The sequence below is a fragment of the Talpa occidentalis genome, unplaced genomic scaffold, assembly GCF_014898055.3.
Source record: "Talpa occidentalis isolate TD23 unplaced genomic scaffold, MPIMG_talOcc4v2.1 talOcc4.11, whole genome shotgun sequence".
NCBI lineage: Eukaryota > Metazoa > Chordata > Mammalia > Eulipotyphla > Talpidae > Talpa > Talpa occidentalis.
In genome coordinates this window covers 58,612,976-58,637,128 of record NW_023601104.1, presented here as the reverse complement: position 1 = coordinate 58,637,128, position 24,153 = coordinate 58,612,976, and the positions used below count along the sequence as shown (strand labels likewise).

The 24,153-nt window shown below is 33.7% G+C and overlaps 1 protein-coding gene across 1 annotated transcript in view; it reads left to right on the top strand.

Annotated features, from left to right (window-relative positions):
• MDGA2 (MAM domain containing glycosylphosphatidylinositol anchor 2) overlaps nt 1-24,153 on the top strand; it is a 729,529-nt gene that overhangs the window by 557,143 nt on the left and 148,233 nt on the right. The window contains 1 exon segment of the mRNA XM_054690202.1: nt 7,923-8,252. Coding sequence (XP_054546177.1) covers nt 7,923-8,252 — 330 coding nt within the window.

The window sequence follows — 24,153 nt, the reverse complement described above, 5'->3', positions numbered from 1 at the left end:
TCAGTTTTCACTGCTATGTGATCAATCCTTAAATATTAGGGGCATACTGTTTTCTAAAAGACTTCAAAAGAATTATGTTAAGTGCAGGCTGTTAAAAGTCGCAGTTCATGTTAGAGCCATTTCTACTGCTAGTGTTTAAAAACTAACAAAAATTATAATTTATCCTGTACATGTTTTCATTTCTCATACTGAACGGGTCGTATGAAGTTAGATTTAATAGGTGAGCTCAAAATACCTACAAGTTTTTAACATCATAAGGCTAATAAGTTGTGCTTTTAGCATTTATGGTGTTAAACTTTCATACTATATCAAATATTATTTATGTAATAGTTATACTCTTAAAATATTTGTTTTATTTATGATATATGAACATTGATAATTTATTTTCATCTACTTAAGGTATGGCTGTAATAAGAATGGTAACATACAATGATGATAGTAATAACATATTAGTGCCCTTACCTGCCCCTGCTCAAAAATGGACTTACACACACAAAAAAAAAATGCACACACCTAAAAGAGACTTTCTTACCATTATTCCTATCCAAAGTATTATATATACTTATATCATTCTATTGAGCAAGGACATTTAAAAGATAATTAAAATTCAACCATAGTTTGCTTAAACAATTTGAATGATTAACTGTAGTAATTAGCTTTGAGTAAATTCACAAAATAAATATAGTGTTGCTAGTTCACAATTACAAAGAACCCCAACTTCTCTCAGCATCTTAATTCTACTTTCAAATTATCAGGGGTGCTATTTTAAACTTCTTTTAGGAAATGGGTATAATGATTTCCTTTTGTTCTTGTATTAGTAATGAACTTTTATTCAGACTACAGATAGGCAATTGGAGTTATTAGGTAAAGGGAAGTGAGTATAGGAAAACTTAATAGCACATAAGAGAAAAAAGACCTTTAAACTCTTATCCATCTTCTAGAAGCTTTAATACTTGTTATAATAACACCTTAAATACTTTTTACAACATAAGATACAAATAAATTTATTACTTCCTCAAGCAACTGAGAAACATCTTAATATTTTTTTTATCAATAATTGTACCAGAGATAATGCATTTAATTCCTTTTTAATGCTATTTGTGTATTTCAAAATTGAACTTATAAGAAAGGAACAAACTGGTAGAAAATATATATTCTAGTTATTTGGAAAAGGAGTCACACTGTCATTAGTATAGATAGGTTTTGGGATATATCTGAAATGTATTTTATAACTTCACCGTGCATTTGGTACTTCTTTAAAAATGAAAATGTTTTCCTGATTTTTTGTTTCCCAAATATGATCAGTTCCTCTAGGAGTGCATGTCTATGTTAGCATGTTGTTCAAAGATCTGAATATTTCTGCAGAAAAACAAACTTTCACTCATATAGTCAATTCCCAAACTTGATCTGTTCTTCTTTTTCTGAAACATGTTTTGACAAATACTATTTCAGATAATGTAAGTATGCTTAGATGTCAGTTTCTTCTTTCTCCCATATTCCTTAGAAATTATTATTAATTGGGTTCTACAACATGTAAGTGAGCCCTTTTGCATGAAATCAAATCTTCTTTTCAAAGCAGGATGAGTAAGTAATACATATCACATTTGATGACTATTGTATCTCACACATTATGGCACTAAGATATGTAACTAATAAGTGGCCATGTTGGAATTGTTACAGGGCTGGGAGAAGGGCACCCCAGAACCCCCAAACCTGCCTCCTCTAAATAGATTCTGTTATCCACTGCATCAAGACAAAACATATTAAGATCTTTAATGGAAAAGAACTTTCGTACAATTAGTGTGCAATACAGACAAGACAATAAAGATCTGTAGGGACAGGTCTCTTACCCATATCTGTTCCAACCAGTCTAGGACCAAGAAGCAAGAACAGCTTCTTCACATGTCTCTCTGCTCCTAGTGCCTCCTCCAGATCTCCTTCTTGCTCTCCATCCTGTATTCTTCCTTCTCCAGTCTCCTCTCCGGCTTCTCCTCCCTGCTTAGCTCCACCCTTCCTTGGGTGGGGCAGGAAACCTAGAACCTCCCCTTTTTCCTGGCCACCACCCTGTTACAGAATGAAGTCTCCTGAACTTGTTTATTTTTTTTGACAGAATCATCCTCCTCACATAGGTCCTGGTATTAATACTGTTTGTTCATCAAGTTCTCTGGTTCCACAACAAAATCCCTGAATCCTACAAGACACCAAATTTCTTCCCTTTTCTTTACATTGTTGTCCACCAGGCATCTTAGAACACAGGACTACTGAAGATAAACAGTTAATATGAACATATCAGATTGAATAAGAGCCATTGCATCTGTAAAATTAATGCTTAGAAATGTCAAATTTAATTAAATCTCAACATATGTCATTAAATATAAACTAGAACAAGGATCTAGCTTCAGGATTTGGGGACAATGAAAACAATAAGATGTGTCCACATTTCCCAGCCCACTTGAGGCAAAAGACAGGCATCTAATTAAAATAGGACAGATTATATCTAGTATTGTTTGCTAACTCTTAAATCCTCCTGCTAATGTAATGTATTTCCCACTGTTTATTCAATTGGCATTTAGTGGGACTGGCAAAGACTTCCTTTTTTCCACTCAATTATTTTTATTCTCTTTAGCAGAATAAATGAAGAGAAAATCAATTTTTATTTATCTGATTACTCTGTTAATGATTTCTAGAACCATTCCTCTCAGCAACATTTTGCCAGTTTTTCATGTTGCCCAGAATCCTACTGACATTACATGTTGTGGGATAATTGGAGATTTTTACCTAATTTATCTTCTTGGAATGGGGGTTAGTGAGCATTCTCTGTCTCATCACCATTTTGATACTGAGTTTTAGGAGAAGTTCAAAAACTGACACCTGAAATTACCTTTTATACTTTCACATAAAATTTAAAACATTTTAAAATGCATTAGTCAAATGTTAAAATGAATTTAATGTCATTTTTTTATTCTGTCTACAAATTGTATTTCATTATGAAACTACTGTGAGTTGTATGCAGTATGGAACTTTTGACAAAAGATCGGCCTATTTTGTAACTTTAATTCTATAGTTACAGGTAAGATACAATTCCAGAGCCTTCTTTTTTCTTTATCTGCACCAGTCTTGTAATTTTGAAGAGGACTACACTTCTCCAAATCCTGCGGTCTCTTTTTAAAGGATAAATTCAAGAAGTAATCTCATTTTAAATAAAAATGGAAGTCTTCCTCATAACTATAAACATTCATAGGCAAAAATCCACTTTTATCTCTAGGGAAAGGCTCGCTGTAAGTGCTCCCCGATTTTTGCAGTGGTCTTGCTTTTTATACACAAGTTTCATTCTGTTCACACAGCATCTTTGTAAATCTCTCAGAGTAGAGGGACTTAGGAAAGTACAATTTGAATGTCCTCCAGAGGAGCCTGTCAAAAACGAATGTGGGTCAAGTTTGCATTCAGTTCTCACAATATTACAGGGGTAGCAGAGGCTATGGTATTATATTGCAGTGTTTCTAAACTGATTATCCAGAACTGAGGATCAGCTTGATGCCAGTGTTTTGCATGCATTGCCAGTCTAAACAAGTACCTTTTGAGGTTCATCCATCACAATTTATGATACATTAAGCTAAATCTAATGTTCTCTCAGGCTAGTGTTAGGGGATTTTCAACATTCAGGCTAAACAATTGCATTTGTGGAAAGGGATTTCTATTCTCTTTTTACATAGAGTTTCTTTAGTTCTAGAGAGTCTTGTTATGTCTATTGGACTCCTGTTATACTCTGGTACTAATCGGAGATTGATTTTAAGCATTTGAAATCTTAACTGGTAGCAGGAAATGACTTTAAATTAACATTGCATGAACTACTATAAATTGTTCACTGAAAAAGAGAGTGTTTAATTATAAACGAAGGAACCTGCTTCCCAGTTGATTAACTATATTAAACACTTTATATTTTCAAAGCTCTACACTACTGCTAATAAGCTGTTTCTCACAATGGGTCTCAGAGGGAGCCTAATACTATCACCACCTATTTTTATAAATGATGCACTTGACCCATAAAAATTAGATAGCCCACTTTGGGCCACATGGAAATGAAAAATTAGAATTAACTTTCAAGTTCTTAATGTACCTGTGCCTAGTTTACAGGGCTATGCTCTTAATTTTCTCAGCAGTCAAAGAAAGTTAGAATATCAAATAAATTTAACTCCCCCTTGTCACTTAAATGGTTACACAAACATACACATGCTTTTTTTCACCTTCGAACTTTTCTGTTTTATATGCAAAGCCAGATTTTTTTTAGATGAAGGAACATAAAACAAACTCAAAGAAATGCTTTCTGGTAAAATAATCCATGCTACTTACTCTGATTTCCTAAACTAGAATTCACTTTATAAACTTGTCCCTTTTCCCTCTTTAGAATCTGTGTCATAAGAAGACTAATGTAATTGACTTTGACCAATTTATAAAATTGTCTGTTACTGAGATCAACAAATATTGTTGGCAGTGAGCTATTTCTTAAAAAAAAAAATGCACTGCTTTCTGTCAAATAGTAAAGATAGGTCATATTTAAGCATTAATTATTAGGTTTATAATTTTAAATATTTTTACTTTGGATTTTATTTATTTTTGTGTAAAAGAACTGGGGTATAGGCAGGGGGTGAGAGGGTTCACCAGGGACAGAGTGGAGAGCAGAAGGTAAATATATTGAAATACACTGGAGAGCAACAGACAAGACAGGAGAGGTCTGCATGCAGGGCCAGATGTGGGTTAGCTCACTGGCTGGGGATCATACTCAGGCTGTAGTGATGATAGCACTGAGACTTAAGCCTTAGGCCACCAGGAAGGACCTACTTTGGATTTTAACCCTTTGCACTCCGCTGTCCCCTCTCAGGGGACATTGCAATTTATTAGTGATTACGGGGAATTGAGTTATTTCAACGCAACTTTTTGAGACATGCATGTTTCCCTGAAGTTTTATCTTGAAATGGCACAAGAAATTAAATCAAAATATCGTAAAATTACTAAGATATATACAAGAAATGTCAGCGGGTTTTGTGTCGGACGAGAACGTGAGATGCGTGCTCACACCCTTCCGAGCACTTTGCGACGCCACTTGAAAAGAGCGATAAGGGGAGTTTGTAGAAGAAAGGTCAGTTTTCGAACATAGCGCGCACTGTATAGTGAGATATATAATTACAAATAAACAAGTCTACATCTGGAGGAAAAGATTTTCAAAGCTGAGCTCATTTTGGTTTGAAGCTTCGAGCAGTGCACATAGATCTAATGAGGAGAAAATCGGAAAAGTGATTCTTAGTGAATAAATTGTTTGGTGAAAGCTATTTTGGTAAATATCATCTTGTCAGTTAGTAATAACAATTAGAAATTTTCCACCCATGCATTTTTTTTTAAAGATTTATTTTTATTTATTTATTTTATTTATTTATACAAGCACTGGGTACAGTTAGAAGCGCGGGAGGGTGAGAGAATTCACCAGAGCCAGAGCGGGGAGCAGAGCAGGCAGAAGGACCAAAGTACACTGCAGAGGGGAACAGCGGGAGGCAGGAGAGGTCTGCGCGCCATGTGGGACCCTCCTTCGGTGGCCAGGGAGCAGCCGGGGATCGAACCGGCGCCACAGAGGCTGCGGGTAGCTTCGCAACCCAGCGCTCAACTGCTGAGCCACCGGGGAGGCCCCCACCCAGGCATTTATTCATATTTTTTATTAGAACAATGGCAAAGCGTCCAACCACGAATGAGTCTCATGACACAAGTAGCAGTGAAGATGAGCTCCAGATAGACCTCTATACAGACATGTCAAACATGCACTAATCAGCCTGCAATGCATATTGGGGAGCGTTACAAAACTTATCATACTGTACAAAATTATAAACAATAAAATATTGGTTTTTTGCAAATATACATTCCTCGATGTCACCCAATTCATATAAGTCCAAATATCATTATAATACGTTACTTGGTTCCAAAATTATACTAAATAATACGAGGGTCTGTAAATGCACGTTTCTGCCACAAAGTAGCGTCGAGTACCTGGTAGCCAATGTCCAGAATGGTTCGGAGTGCATTAAAAGTTATTTTCCATGAATAAAACAGTCTGTAACTTATAATGTAGATAATTTTCGATAGTCATGATTTCTTGACTTTTTACCAGTGTTTTTTGACTCATTTAGTAGTGTAGTCTAATTTGTCTCAAGAGTTAGTTGTTTTCTAAAAGTCAGTTTTTGCTTTAAATGTGTATTATGCAGAGAACCAGAATACAATACTGCCTAGTATATTAATGCTAGTTATTAAATTATCATTGTATTGTATTTTTCAATGTGATTTTGTTGTGTTTATTTATGGCAACCAAGATATAACTTTGGAATGAACTACATCTTAATATATATCATATGAAGCTATTAATTAATGTATAGATATTTTAGTTATCAGATTTTTAAATTATCTGTTATAGTTTTTATTTCGGTTTATCATCTTCCTATAGAAGCAGAATAAGGAAAATTCTTATCAAATGAAAGGAAATTTTCATTTAAATATTATAGTGCTGACAAAAGTATTATTCTTATAAATATGTCTTTTAATAAAAAAGACAATATTTACCATATCCATTTACCTATCCGCACTAAGATATAAACAAAAAAGTAGATACAATTATTTGTGGCTAAAGAGTAATGAAAATTAAAAGCAAAAAATATCTCCAATTAAAAAAAGAACACATAAATCTCTAAAGCTTTCCTACAAGGTTCTAGATATTTTCATGGTGCCTTGTGACCTTTATTTCCCTAAGATTAATCAGGTTAAATTCAATACTTGTAGCCAGAATGCAGTTAGAAGGCCTCCAGTATCTATAGGTTCTCTAAATTGATGTCACTTTTTTGCTTGTCATTATATATTTAGGTTTAATGGTAAAAGCAAATCATCAGTATTTTATTCTAAACATGTGTCTTCACATTTGCTGTATTTCATCATGTAAGAATGATAATATTATGGGGGAAGGTAATAGGTATCATGTTGGGAAAGAGAAAAATATATGTATAAATGAATCACCTTAAAAAGAGCTAACATTTCCATCCAGTTCCATGGTATCATTTAAAGTTCAGAACTCAAGGCCTTGGGAAGCCAACAGATGCTTTCCCAGCAGCCTCTGGTAGCCATCACTACTGACCCAGCCTGTGAGAGCAGCACTGACCTCAAACCCAGAAAACACTGCTGTTAGAACACAAACGGAGTATGTTTTCCAAACCATCTGCTAAGGGGTTCTTTTGGCCATCTGCATTAGACAGTCAGCAAACAGTTTCGACTGGAAGCATCTATGTATGGTGGAATAGAGCAGTCAAACCAAATATTTGGAAAAAATATTCTCGTTCAATTCTGGGTATTTATATATATGAAAATGCCTTATGGATGGGAGCTGACTCACTCTTACCAAAGGAGTTTTGGTCAGCATGTAGATGCAGCCTTAGATGAGTATCTTATCCTTTAATGTGAAATTTGTGCAGTTTTTGAGGTTTTTTAAAATTATGTTATAATTACAGTTTGACATAGGTAAAGAATTGAGCATCATGGGTTACATTATTTCTTTTAACTTTAATAGTTTATGATTTTAAATTAACAAATTGTATCATTTTCAAAATTCAGTGCCAACAATTTTTACATATTGGAAATAATTAAAACATTTTTTAATATCACTAAAAATATTACTCAATGTATAAAAATCTGTGTTCAGACTCTATAGTGACGTGGGTCTTTAGAATATTTCTGAATTACTGCTATGAAGTTTATTGACACATACACTACTTGAAACTAGCAAAGAAGCATAAATGCATTCTTTTTTTACTGCAGACCAAAGATGATTACCTAGTGAATGATTTCTTAAAATTTATAAAAGTAACACTAATAACTACGAATTTTTATGTTTTTAGCATTAAAAAAAGGACGATTTTGGATCACACCAGATCCCTATCACAAAGATGACAACATCCAGATTGGGCGTGAGGTGAAAATATCTTGCCAAGTAGAAGCTGTTCCTTCTGAGGAGTTAACATTTAGTTGGTTTAAAAATGGCCGTCCCTTAAGAAGTTCTGAGCGGATGGTTATTACACAGACTGATCCAGATGTCTCCCCGGGAACGACCAATTTGGATATCATTGATTTAAAATTCACGGATTTTGGGACGTACACTTGCGTGGCATCTCTGAAGGGAGGAGGAATATCAGATATCAGTATTGATGTTAACATATCCAGCAGCACAGGTAAGAGGTATATTTATGATGCAAAAAATGTTCATATTTAAGATAATTTCTGTACATTTAGCAAACACAGTAGTTCTAAGGAAAGTTAAAAATTTTCTTACTTTGAAAGAGTTTCTTAAAACCAAAATCTTAACATTCTAAATGCCCAATAAAAATCACATTGAGATGCATCATTACTTCTCTTTTGATAGAAATTTACTTGGGGATTTATGGAAATAATGCAAAGAAATCAACTGTATTGACTATGAAAAATACAGACTCTAGATAAATATTAATAGTTTTGAACCCTCTGCTGAGGCTAATATTAATTACTAAAGTTAAATAACAGATGTCTAAAGAGTTAGGGCACTTTTCTGAAATTTTAAGCAAACAGAAACTCTTTAGTCCCAAGAAGAAAATGCTGAGAGATAGTTGAAGAGCATTCAAATATAAGATATGTAAGAAATGTGTTTTTCATCCACAAAAAACGATGATAAAGGTATTAAAATATGTGACTTTTTGCACAAACCTATGGTAGGATCCCTTCACAATGAGAATGGTTAAATATAAAAATATATTGGAGTCAAACTCCTTTTAATGCTAATCAGAAAAATACGCTAGTAATTTCTTCTTGATTAAAGGTGCATGTCTACATGTGGAAAATTTCAGGTGTTTCAAGTAGGAAGATATACTAGTTTAACTCTTAAAATGTTTTAAAATACTATGATTCTATGAATTGCAAACAATATGCATCTGGAGAATCTGAAGTAGCAGTATTTATTTTGCCAACTTGTTACCAGGTTGAATTTTAATTTTATATAATCCTAGGGTGAATGTGTTGAAAACATCCTCTGTTTTAAGGACATTTTAACAGTTGACTTTTCCTTTCCAGTCAGGCCGCATTTCGATCCTTGTACATTAATATATTGATCTGTACTTTGTGTCTTCTCATGATTCCAAATTGTGATGAGCACCTGATTGATTTTTACTCCTTAAGGGACATAAGCTCATAGATCCATACTTCAGTCTGAATAATTATGCTTACTTTTCAACATTCTGCATTATTTCTAAGAGATATTCTATTTTTAAGCAGCTACACTTAATGTAACAGGAATTTAGTTATATGAAAGTTACTTGTGTTTGGACAAGTGTCCTTTTCTAGCTAAAAAAATAATAATAATAACTTGTTTATCTAACCCATATTTGAAAATTGGTGCTAGCAGTAGGAGATGGGGAAGTTTAAACTCTCTAATGGAAAGCTGTTGATGACCTCAGTCATTCATCATTTGTTTATGCATTCATCCAGTCAGCTCTATGTGTCAACTGCCTGCATCAGAGTGCCAGGTGATACTGTTCAAGGTGACATCCCACACACGGTATTTCCTGTAAGAGTAACAACAACTTTGTAAGACTCGGGAACATTTGTCCTTTTTAATAAGGGACAGTTTTCTAGAATTGGTCTATACTTATAATAACCCTTGCTTTTCTCCCACAGTTTTGCTGCTTGTTCCTTATTAATAACCAGTGATATTAATCCAGATCCAAATAATCAATGCTCCTATCTAAATGAACTGGCCTGATGGGAACTCAATTCATATATTATTAAATTGAGGTAAAAGAGGGAGCACAGAATGAAGAGGGAAAAAGGAGTATTATATAATTGCTCTCAAAATGCCAGTTATAGATATTGTCTTTTTTAAAACCATGCATTGTAAAGAACAGAGAGGATAACTCATGTTGATTCATGGTCCAAAAATCCAAAAAAGAAAATGCCAAGACCTGGTGAGAAGAATAGACAATAATCAAATACATGTTCAGTAATAATAGTTGTAATAATCAAAGTTCTTATTTTTTTCTCATCATGAAAGGTAGACAATACCAGAAAAAGGGGATATGTTAAGTCCTTGTCCTAAAAACTCCCTTTTGCTACCTACCACCTATTACAGACACATTTCCTCCTAAGAATGGAAGTTTCATTAAGTCTATGACTATGGATTGTTCCTTGCTGTAATCTCAGTAACTAGAATAATACATGGTCCATAGTAAGGACTCAATAAATAATCATTAAATGAAGATAGGAGGTAATTTGCGCACGTAGCTTTGCTTTTTGGCTCTCTTTCCTCGTATTACTTCTGTAATACAGACATTTGGTGTTTCTCTTCCTGCTGTCTTGTAATTCCTTACTGACTCTAAGAAAAAGTAAAAAAAAAGACCAAGTTGTACTGTGATTTAATGTGTATCACTCCTAGGGGCAGGGCTGGTACCATAATCTGTGATGTCCTCTGAAAACAAAAATGTGTTTCCCTTCTTCAAAATTTGCTAAAAATTTCAAGATGGTAAGACCAGAGTTTTAAATCAAGGGCATGGCATCCTAACCATGGCTGCACAGGTGGCATATGGCTGCCCTGCACAAGAGGTTGTATTCTGATAGAGAGCACTGGAGAAAGTGTTTAACCAAAAAAATAAGTCACCGAATGTGAATACTTATTGTGTCTTCATGTTGAAGCTGGCATTGATTTCCATTGTGCTTATAGCACAATAGAATAACAGAGTACAGTATAAAGATCTGTAGATAAGAGATTGTGTGATTTAATTGATATCAATAAAAATGATTTTTATCCCCACATAGTAAAAGACTATACTTAAAATGGTACTGTTAGAAGAAGTAATGCAATATTCCTGGGTATAGAGTTTGAACAGTGAGAATGAATAAGTTATAGCATGGAGGAAAATCTTGGACTATATACCATGTAGGATACAGAGGAAATTCCCACAAATTGAGAGTTGAAGACAATAAGGAAACTACTATTAGACATGATAAATTTACAGAGACCTCTCATATTCTGAGTTGTTTTTTTTTTTTTAACCTATGTTACTATTCTTTTAAGGACCTTAGCTTGACCAAGCAGGCAGTTGTTTTCTTTTTTGTCAAATATTTTTATGTTAAATGTTATCTATTTTAAGGTGATATTTTCATATTTTCTAAACATTTCTGAGCCTTTAGTTTTTCATGCAAAATCTTACATTGAATCTTAAATTTCACTATGCTTTGATAGAGTGATTTAAAACTTGATTACAGGTGAAAATGAAGTGCCACATTTCTGCCCAAGACTGTGAGAAGACCATTGGTTAAAATGACAGTTACATTTCTAAATACATTTTTTAGGACTTTTAAAATTGAAATATGAAATATCCAAGGAAAAAAATCATAATTTACAAAATTATGTATATATATATATATATATAAGATAATTAGTTGACTTTAGAAAAGGCTACATGTATTTTTAAAGATGCTGCATTTTGGAGTTTGCTTCATGCATTTGATATAATAATATCAATTATAATATTTCTGGTAATATATTATGTATCATTTTCATATTCAACATTAGACAAATTTTTCATTCTGATTTGTTGAGTATTGTTTTGTCAATTTCAAATTCATTTTATTTACAGATTTCTTTGCTGTGCTACTGCTCTGTCCTGGACTTTATGTCATATAGAGATAGTCAAAAGGGCTTTGTCCTTTATTTTTTTTTTTGGGGGGGGGCTTTGTCCTTTAGATGCTTATAGTCAAAATGAACCAGACAGATGGCTTAGAAATTAGATAAAATATGTGTAGGTTGTATATTGTACTTAATGTTTGATGAGACTTCTGTAGGAATTGTGAATGTTTTTGTCAATGTGGGCATAGAAAGCGTCACAGAAAAATGACATTTCAGTTCACTCTTGATGGAGGTAGCATTGTGATAGTGATTGCAAAAGAAGGTACAACTGACAGAACATACAGGATGAAAAGTCTCAACATCACATGATTCTTCATTTCCTGTTTGCTGTAGGATTAATATTAATTGACAATATAATGAGCAAGTTACATTGGTTTATTTTTAATTTCATTATTTTTATTTCTGAAGCTATATTGTAGATAGCTAGACTGCAAGTAACTATAAATAACATAGCACTTTTGTAAATTTATTATTTAAAGTTAAATATTTAATTGATATAATTCAATGTAAAATGAAAATCTTATACTTACTGATTGAAAAATGCATGTGAATTTTGATAGCCTAAATTAACCTTGAAATTATTGTTACTTGCTTGTTATTTATTTACATAAAAATAATTGTTATAATAGATTTTTAATTTTTAGAATGTTTGCTCAAAAGTGTTCTATTGCTTCCTCTAGTATTGTTCCATAGTAAAGTTACTGGGTGTTTATTAGATAGCATGCATTTCTTTTCATTATCTGACAAACTTGTAGTTTTATACCCAGAATTGTGTCATGACCAGAAAATATAAGTGAAACTGGTGATCTGTAGAATTCCATGGTGAGACATTTGGTGGGCAAAAATACAGAAAATTCAATACAATTTTGCTGATATTTTTCTTCCAATTTAGAGTACATAAGCATTTTTTATAGCAGAAAATAAGGCTATATTAAGAGGATTAAATCAGGCATAGCATCATAAGTGTTGATATACATAGGTGACAGATTGTGAAAATTAGTTTAGAATTTTTGCTTTGCTACTATATACCTGACTCATTATATAATTATGATGGTTAACAAGCATGCACATCTGTGCAATGGAAGTTTTTGACAGTGTATAGCTGGTACACAAACAATATAAATATCAATGAGCAGGAAGGCAAAAGAAAAATTAAGTCCATTTAATTGGGGTTGCTTCTTTGCCCTTTCACAGTTAAGGAAGAATAGAAACTCATGAAATTCTGCTGATTAAATCTGAAATTCTGTAGAATAACTATGGGGAAAGGTGGGTTGTTTTATCTAAGAAGAAGTTACATATAAGACCTGACAGAGTTTTAATCAGAGGAAGTTTCCATATAGAGAAAATCTATATACTTGGTTTCTGAGTACCTTTACACAAAAAAATTGAATTACTTCCCTGTATTCAAAATTGTGAGGTTCAATCCATGTTCTCTGAGTTAATGCTGGAGACTATTTGTTAGCAACATTTTTTCTAAAAGGGTAACATAGTAAGTAGTTTGGGATACACACACATGCTCTATATGAATAAATGTGTTTTTAAAATTTTGAATGGCTCATGAGAAAATGAAAAAATCAATTTTTAAAAATTAAGATGTGCTCTGAACTTTAGTCTTCTGATTGTAATCATTTTCCTTTTTTCTGAATAGATGGTGGGCTTCTTTTCACACTGATCTCAAGCAGAACTGGTTTCAAACAGATTGAATTTGTTCTTAAAGTGTTGTACATTCTGCTCTCTCAGTTGAGTTTTATGTTTATTGGAAAGGGGATCATATCTGTCATTAAGATGAGCTAGGAAGAAGCATAGTACTTTGAACAATGGGTCAATAGGGAGACTGTCACCCTAAAAAACAGTGAACTATATCTCCTATAATCTTTCCCACTTTGTCTTCAAGGGAGCAGTATGATCAGATTGGTATTTGGGGGGCCTATTCATTGAATGAACCGGCATAGTTCCAAAAAAGACATTTAGAAGAAGATAGGTAGAGAAATAAAAGAGACTTTCAGGGGACACTCTACAGGCTTCCAGGCAATCAATTGCAAAGATTACTCTTCCAATTTCCTCAAATGTACAGACTGCCTTTGCATTGTGAGGCAGTGTCTAGTGAATCATTTAGAATTGTGAAAAAGAAGGCAGAAATTTTTTATTAGGAAATAATAAGGCCATGGAAATAAGCAGTATTTTATGGAAGTATCAAATGATAGAGAAAGAGATACAGAAGTCTTAGCTAATAGAAAAAGCTTGAGAGACTTACTCTTGAACCTTATCTAAAAGTCAGTTAACCTCATTCATCTTGGATTTCTTATCTCGCCTTTATAACTTTAGAATTATTTTAAGAAAGTGTTTGAGGAAAAACAATGGGAGGTCAGTGGGGGAAAGAAACATAAAAGAGTCTGCAGACTGTAGTGAATGTAGGGGAGGAACTGTTTATTCATTTAAAGAGATTGATAGCAATCAGATGAGGTGCTGGGGAGCACTCGCAACCTCTTCCATTAAAGGGTCAGTTAAGTCAGTGATCAAAGATCTCCAGTCAATTTAAGAGTGTCTGACTGACTTCAGACAGCTTAACATAATACAAAGCTCTGAACTTGGGTCTAGGCCCAAATTTACCACTTGATCGCTTAATGACCTCTGTGTCTAGCTGGACCACAAAACTTTTCATCTGTAGAATAAAGGGATCAGCTGAATACTTGATTTCCAGATCTTGTTTTCATAACAGCTAGGAATTTGGGGGAAATATTCCCAAAGGCTATTAAGCTGCAGGTGTTAGGTGAAACAGCTGTGAATCCCACCTCACACCCCATCCTTCCCACTTTAATTAATTAGAATTAAACATGTATATTTTCTTTATGTAGCATTTCTATGTAAAATTATATTTGGACAAACAATTCTCATTCACATTCACATCAATCTACTTTGTATACATGGTATTAACCCACATAATTAAAACCATTTACTCTAGGTGTGTTCTTCCGTCCTTTCCAAAATATGTTGTGCTTTTCTCATGCCAAAATGGTAGATATCATTTACTTAGAATATGGTAGTCCCACATTCTAAGGGAGAGGGTTCAGGTGCTGTGAGAAGTTTGAGATAAAATATTGATTTGATATGAACTGAGAAGTTGATAAGATATCCTTGCCTTACTGGCAAGAAATTTGAAAATCAAGTTTGATAACTAGCAGAAAAGAAATAGGGACAACACAAGCAATTGCACAACTTACAGTGAATGAAGTTAGCCATGAAGCAAAGATAAAAATCATCCAAGGAGATGGATAAAACAGAAACCATGAAAAATATAAAAAAGGGTGGTAAATGGAAATCAAGGAAAAAGAACATCTCAATTTGCATGCAACAAGAGAAAATCCAGTGGGAAGACTGTATTTTATGTGCGTATTTTGATAATGAAAGGGAACTCATTTTCCTTTAAGTAAAAGTGAACTCATTTTCCTTTAAGTGAAAGAATTGAGAATTGGAGGAGAAAAATAGGGTGGAAAGGAAATTGAAAGTGAAAGAGAGAGAAATTTGCGGAGTAACAAATACACTAATACACTTTTTAGTGAATTTACTTAAGGAGTGAGAGGGATTATTTTAAATGTTTTTAGTTGTAGTTGGACTGGTTATAAGTTGTTTTGAGAAACATGATTATATCAATATTTTATTAATTTTTTGAAAGACACAAATACAAGGGATCTTTGTATTCTCCTTATTCTATAATAGCTCAATAAAATCATGTTTATATGTTAGAAATGTACTATATAATTATGAAAATAGCATTTTATTTATAATTTTCTATTATCAACACCAAAAAAAACCCAATATTTCTACCTAAGTATAAGTACAAAGGCTTTACTTTACAAATTGTATTTTAACAGTGAAAATTAGCTGTTATGTAATCACTGTGCCAAGTGTTAAAGATTTCCTTCAAGTGGCAGATTTAAATACTTCTGAAATTCCAGATTACATTAGGGGAACTGGTCAATGAGCAATAGGATAAAATACTCAATATATGCTCCCTATACTTGTCAATTCCTTTATTTTTTTATTTTTTTAAATTTTTTTAAGAGGCATGTATTTTTATATATTTATGATTTTTATTAATTTGTTTTTGTTTATACAAGCACTGGGTACAGTCAGAAGCGGGAGGGTGAGAGAATTCACCAGAGCCAGAGCGGGGAGCAGAGCAGGCAGAAGGACCAAAGTACACTGCTGAGGGGAGCAGCGGGCATAGGAGAGGTCTGTGCGCCATGTGGGACCCTCTCCCGGTGGCTGGGGAGCAGCCAGGGATCGAACCGGCGCTGCAGAGGCCGCGGGCAGCTTTGCAACCCAGCGCTCAACCACTGCACCACTGGGGAGGCCCGTCAATTCCTTTATAAATACATAAAAGGAGATATAGAACCTATTTGACTTCTAAATGACTTAATATATTAGATTTTTCTATTCTAATGATTAATGAATACTATTAGTTCTATAATTTGCATTTAAAATTATAATAACTAACAATAATTTACTAGTCAAAGAAAGACTTATGATAAATATATTCATTAAATGATGAAGAATAAATATCTCCATCAAACATAATTAAAAATGGAATATAGGGCCTCCCCGGTGGTGCAGCAGTTGAGCGCTGGGTTGCGAAGCTGCCCGTAGCCTCTGCAGCACCAGTTTGATTCCCGGCTGCTGGGCGAGAGTCCCACTTAGCGTGCAGACCTCTCCTGCCGCCCACTGCTCCCCTCAGCAGTGTACTTCATCACTCTGCCTGTTCTGCTCTCTGCTCTGGCTCTGGTGAATCCTCTCACCCTCCTGTGCTTCTGACTGTACCCAGTGCTTATATAAATAGATAGATAGATAGATAGATAGATAGATAGATAGATAGATAGATAGATAGATAGATAGATAGATAAAATTGTAAAAAAAAAAAAAAGAATGGACTATAAATTGGGTATTTTACTTAAAGTTTAAATGTCAGGAATCAATTTATATCCTTTCACCTCAGGGGGAAATATCAGTATTTTTGTAATTGCAATACTTCAGAATTTTATGTTTTTCAGAAGGTACTACCAATCTAACATTATCAATTAGGCACAGAGAAATACAAGTAGTTTGGAGACTGAATCCCTAACTGTAACCTTAGAATATGCATTAAAACTTAAACACACAAATGAGATCACATTTCTATGGTGAGGATTTAAAAAAAAAATCATGGTAGCACAACAAAAACACAAAAATGCATAAATTTTAAGTATGCAGTTTAGTGAACACACATATATAGCCATAACCAATTTAAGAAACAAAGCAATTCCATAAACTGAAGTACTTAAAAATAAATTATAGACTACACAACACAGAACTCCTCTATCAAAAAATCTAAGCTTTAGAGCATTTATTATATTCCAGTAGCTGAGATCAAATTGGTAACGAGACGTCATTTAATGTAGGTATTGTGATTATTCCCATTTTACAGAAATAAAACTTGAATTTCAGAAAGCATAATTTGGCTAGGCCTCACCTTTACTAAGTAGTGAAGTAAGAATGGAACATAGGTCAGTTCTGGCATCACGGCAAGGTTCTTTTATGTAAAATAAAGCTTCTCCATGGATTGAGTTCGAGTAATGAGATTTCAGACTCCAGAGCTACACTGTGAAGAGTATATTTTTGATGAGTAATTCTGTCTCAGAAACCTCACATCACATTGCATCTGTCTTTTTACCTCTTTGACTAAGGAATTAGAGCCTGGGACCCATTAGTTGAAAGCCTAAACAGAAAAAGAGACATGACAAAAATCTGTACGGGAAAGGAAGAATTGAGCATACCCGCCTCCTCTCAAGCACATGACTGGGAAATCATTGAGAATTTTCCAAATTTTAGGGATATGCTGTCGCCAGATTAAAAAGATGTGAAACAAGAAACAGAACATTGTATTTGAAAAATAGTTTCTCTTCACAGTATGAAATATACTGGTCATTTAAATATTGAAGTAGAAATAATAAAACGATAAACAATTCAAGTTTCTGTTTCTAAAATGCACGAATTATGAACTACAGTGCACTGTAAATGAAACACAAATAGTCTACTTTGACCAAGTTTAAATAATACTCGTAAACAAAGTATAATTAGCCAATATTTAAGCAGACATCCCTTGCTTTGGAATAAAATGCTATGTAAAATTATATTAATAAAATGCTAAACTCCCTTTATGCTCACATATTAGCTCAGAGTGAGTTAAGTATCATTTAAATCAGTAACATCATTTAAGTTTCTATGTGGTTTAAAAGTCCTATACTTTTATTGTAGTATTCTATACTACACACTGGCAAAATGGTTCATAAAATGCAATCATGTGTGGGTAGAATATTTATTGGTAAGGTCTATTTTTTAATTGACCAATAAGTTATCTATTAACAAATCTGTTAATTCAACCTCATTTACTCTAAAGAATATATGGCCCTGGTATGTTGATGGAACATTGTGTTCACTGTCTTATTTTGCTTTTCACAAATCATGAAAGAACTCGTTCGTTTTATGTCAAAATGTTTATTAAAATGGAGGCAGTGTCTATTTCCCCAGGACGAGTCATGTTCAGCACTACACGTTGGTAGTATAATTAGAGAATTTGTAAACCACAAGCATTGTCCAGAGTGATTCATTTATCAAAGATCCGAAAGGGTCACATGAACCCTACAAGGAGATGAATGGCCTTTTTATTATAAAAGTAAATTGATTTTCCTGGCCATTCTGCATTGAAGAGCTTACCACTGTGAGCAACAGTTGCTTTAGAAAGTAAAAATGAATAGTGGATTGCTTTAAAGCATCTTTATTTTGCTTTGCTCATGTAAAACACATTTGATATATAATTTATAACTTATCCTCCTTTTAATTTATTATTCCTTCATCCACAGGAAAGCAATCCCATAATTAGCTTGATCAGACAGCTCCTTTTAACTTACCAGCCCCGGGTTTTCATGGCAACCTCCTGACCTTTGTGAAAATGGACAGCGCTGATATTTTGTTATCCTCATAAGTGACGAATAGATGTATTTAGGAATGTTCAAACCTCATTATTTCATGGAAATAGAATGAGAGCTGCGATGTCAGTATTATGTGACATGTTATGGTAATAACCACACAGTTCAAATTATTATGCCTAATGGCAAACAAATGCAACCTCCTTTCCTTGGATGGTACCAGGGATGCCTCTGACTATTCAGATTAAATAGATAATGTTCTTTCCTTCCCAAAATGTTATTTTCTTTAATTAGTGTCTTCATCTGAAATGCATATGTATTTATGATGGCAATTATGTGATATATACATATATACATCATTATATATACTGTAAAATTAATTAATATTATCACATTAATATATGATACATAATTTATAAAATATTTTGGCCCTACATGTACTCATGCTCACTACTTGAGACATCATAGGTGTGAACAAAATAAAATCATTTCCCTTCCCTTAATTTAGAATTATTTGTATAACAACAAAATATACTCATTGATATACAAAATAAAGGACACTGATAATGTGTATTGAGGATTTACAGTAAACCTTGTGCCCAAGATTTTATGTACTGTTTAATCCTTCAAAATAAAAAAAGTGAAGTAGGCACCATTATGCTCACTTAGGGTAAGCTTGGAGGCATGTTAGATGCTTTCCCAAGGTCACACAGCTAGTAGATGATAGAGCTAGGATATAAATCTAGGTGACCATACCTGAGCCTTGCTCTTCGCAAGTATATTATACAACTCTTAGTACTTTGCAGTTCATTGGAAACTCTAATGTGCATTGTACCATTTTAAGTTCTATTTTTGATCAGCCTGAGGCCAAGTTACATTTCTAATCGTATACACTTGTAACTCTTTCAGATGTACCGTGTCTATTAAAAAAGGGCTTTCTTATGTAAAAAATAATTATGAGCAATTATCACCCACTAAGAATTATCCCTGTTTATTTTCCCATAGTGCATAGTATAATATTTGAAGGTAGTAAATGACATAAAATATTTCTCATGCTCTCTGTCTTAGGAATATTTGCTGGTTGATGATATTAATACATCTGTGTTAACACTACCTCTAGCATATAGCACAGTGTTTAGATATGTAGTCATGTTTTTGTTATGTCCAGGAGGATTGCTATTAATTTTAAGGGATTGTGCATTTATACACACAAATGAATGTATTTGAATAAATTATGGCACCATTTTTATGGATGAGTAGATTAGTACACAAATATATCATGGAATACAAAAAATGCAAGTATTTGGGGATTTATAAGCTTTAAAATCATAGGACTGTCCCTTGTTATATTTAGTTTGTATGATATATTGTTTTGACTTCAGTTTTGACTTTTTTATTATGCTTATTGAAGTAACATTAGTGTCTAACATCTACATACTTAAAAGGTATAGGTTCATACCCTTACACATATATGTTGTTATTGCTTATACCCAAATAACTATAGTTTTTCAGGTTTACTCTGCATTATTAAAAAACAACAGATGAAATGGAATCTGATTAACATTAGGCAGTTATGTTGAAAAATTGGCCCTCCTAGTTCCCAGGAAAAAGTTATAAATTGATGATTTCTACATCAAATGACTTAGCCACTCTTTAGTGATTAAATAATACAGCCTGCTATTTGATGTTTTGACTACTATAATACCTCCCTTCTTATTGTCAAAAGAAAAGCAAGTGTTTCCTTTGCAGCCAGCCCATATTACTTCCAGCATTCTCAGCCTAGTCCAGATTCCTTGCTTGCCAAAATTTTAATTTGAGTCATTAGCAAGCACAACTACTCTGCTCCTATTTTTTAAATTTAATTATTAGTTTTCTTTCCTACTTGTGAGGCTTTATCAGTCATCAGCATTTGTTTATATATTTTAGTGCATGACAAACATATGTAATAATTGAGGGAAGGAAAGTTAAAAACAAAAAAAAAGTGCTGTTTTTGAATAATTTCCCAAAGAGGTCAGCAGGAAATTTTCGCGTTAACATAAGCTTACTATAATGATTCTAGAAAATATTTTATTATAAACTCAAGTTAAAAACCAAATTATGTGAAGGTCATAACAAATTAAGATACTTGAAAACTAAACTTAACCAAGCCGTCCTTATGCCACCTTAGCCTATGGTTCCAAACACTTATCTGTTTATGAGGCAGCAAGAAAGGAACCTGTGTTTATTTGCAACTGGCCTTGTAGCTGTGTAGCAGGGGAAATATGAATGCGACTCAGAGAATGATTTCTATTTTGTTCTTTCATCTTACACTTTGTGTTCTATTGAATCCCTCAGAGACTATTCTTGTGCCATAGCAACACCTGCTGGGAAAGGGAAGTTGGAACAGCCACAACTGTTGCCTGCCAAATCTGTTTTCCTGATTGAATGGCACTTCATGTCCTCCATCTTCCAATACTAAACCCTCCAGAATTGCTAACCCCCAGATCCTGCACTTATGTCCTCCATCTTCCAATACTAACAGCTCGGCAGGAGAGGTCTGCGCGCCATGTGGGACCCTCCTCCGGTGGCCGGGGAGCAGCCGGGGATCGAACCGGTGCCGCAGAGGCTGCGGGCAGCTTCGCAACCCAGCGCTCAACCGCTGCGCCACCGGGGAGGCCCTCCCATATGTTTCAAATAACTAACAATACCATTGTAATCAGATATCCACACTCTTAAAAAAAAAAAAAAAAAAAACATTGTGTGTTTGCATGTACATTTCCTCTTAAAATTTCCAAGTATGAACACCATAGTATTTTAACCCCATGTTTGTTTTTAATGTGTGTATTTTTCCTCCTTTGTTGTTAGATTTGGAAAACATTGTCAATTCTGTTTCTATTAGCATCTGCTTTATTGCAGGTGAGTCAGTAAAGAAAAAGTATGTGTGTCAGTGCCAAAAAAGGGCAGCTTTTATTTACAGAATGTGATGAGATATATTTATGTTTACTCATAATATGAACAAAAACAGTAGACTTATCTTTTGGAGCGAGGTAAGGACCTATCTAAAAATAAGCATGTTTTCATTACTTATCCACAAGAGCGTAGTTAGTAAAGATCTTAGAGTGTGGGCTTATATGGGCTTTTTAATATAGAACCCATTAGTCTTTTCTTTACCACTGATAAAGGAAAGCCACAGTGTGACATATTACTCATCACTACCAAATACTTCCAATATTTTACCTCCCTACATCATTATTGTGACCAAATTAATATCTATCACAGTGCTAACTTTACACCTATTGTTTTCTTTAATTAAAAAAAGTAATAGTTCATGTGTGAAAAATGGCCTTGAAATTCATACACTGCTTTTATAATTAAGTCTCGTATAATTAAGAAGTGATTACTCACCAATAATTTTCTTATTTTGATTGCTTAGTAACCTCAATTGGCATTCTATCAGTCAATCAGGAATTTACTAAGCTCCTCTAAAATACTTTAAAATATCACATGATGTGACAGTTATTTAAAAGCTCAGGAAAATTTTGCTACATGTGTAAGGGAGTACACATTTTGCAAGATATATATATAATATAGATTATATATTTGGTAATTCAGAGATATGGAAGATGAATAAAAGATATTAAAATCTGAAAAGATGTAAGGGAATAGGAAACTTAAGGTGAGCCTTAAAAGAATGGAAAATCATTGGGTGAGAATTATGAGGGCAAAGCCATTTCTAGAGAAAGGAAGGTAGGTGAACAGTTGGTAATGAGCCAATTTATTGTGTTAAGCAATAAAAAAGAGTAGCCACAATTGAATAGAGGGCCTTTCACAGTACTGTGGCTTAATAAAGTTCAGCAAGTAAGATGGAAAACAAGCAATGGAATTTAACCTATTCTAGAAAATGAGGAACTACTGAAGATATTTGAGTGGTAGATTAATAGGCTTTTTTTTTTTTTTTTTTTTTTTTTTATACAAGCACTGGGTACAGTCAGAAACGCGGGAGGGTGAGAGAATTCACCAGAGCCAGATCAGGGAGCAGAGCAGGCAGAAGGACCCAAGTACACTGCTGAGGGGAGCAGCGGGCGGCAGGAGAGGTCTGCGTGCCATGTGGGACCCTCCTCCGGTGGCTGGGGAGCAGCCGGGGATCGAACTGGTGCCGCAGAGGCCGCGGGCAGCTTCGCAACCCAGCGCTCAACCGCTGCGCCACCGGGGAGGCCCAATAGGCTTTTTAAGAAAGTTAAATTCAGAAATGATCTTTTGAAGCAGAGAAAGACATTAATCAAATAGATTTTAGTAATTAACTTATGAGGGAGGAGGAGAATTCAGAAGGAAATACAGCAATGCAATATGTAATAAATAATATAATATGATTTATATTTATTGTATTATATAATATTAAACTTATGACTCAGGGAAATTCTTCGTTATTTTAAAATCATCTACAAAAAAAGTGCATGGGCTATATGTCATATAATTTAGGATACTATCTCTTTGAGTTTTTACAAACAGGAATTGTTTCTAATATGTATCCATTGAGAGACTTTATTTTTTTAGTGAGAAATGAGTTGTGAAGTGTTGCTGCCTTTCATCAAAAGTTCTATGCTACCAAGCAAACTGAAAGGAAGCAAATAGCAACAGGCTCACTAATCCATAAGCAATCTAGCATCTTAGATTTCTTTTGTAGCCTGGAATAGTTTTCAAGCACACCTTCCCCAATATTAAATTGACATAAATTGACATGTTCCCCAATATTTAAATTGACATATTATTAAGAAAATATGTCAAACTTAGTAGTTCAAAAAGTATTCTGGGACTTGGATTGAAACTTTATTTTTGAGTTGAAATAAATTCTTGAACTTGCCTTATATTGCTATATGACTATTTCCCAAGGACCACAAAACACTCACATTCTTATAAGTTTTATTTATTAAGTCAACTATTCCCAATACTAGCGGTGTGTTCAAATCAGCTGTGAGGTATGTAATGATTAGAATATTTCCAATGTCAGTGTATATGTAACTGGCTATGGAGATTTAAAAATAATGATATTATTTTCACTGATATTGTGTATACTTTTTTTGAGTAGAATTACAGCATGCTTACAATTTCACTTAACCCAGGACTTTTCCCATAGTTTGCTATGAGAAGCCATTACTAGCATGCCATTAATAATTTTTGCGATTGCAAATTATTTAGTTCTTCTGCCTAAAAATATTTTGTGATTTCTCAAAACCTGAAAATCTAAATGTGTTCATGTTCATATTTTATGCTTACAAAGCTAATCTGTATTGTGTTCATATAAAAAGAGATTGAAAACTGCTGAGGTGGACTCTGACAAAGCACATAAATGTCATAGAATATCTTTTCCTTTAAAACTTTGTGGTCTGAAATAAGGATGTTGCTAAGTTTGGAGTTTCAACCAGTAGATTATAAAGATGAACTCACCTCAAGTCTATAGTTAAAATTTAAAACTCTATA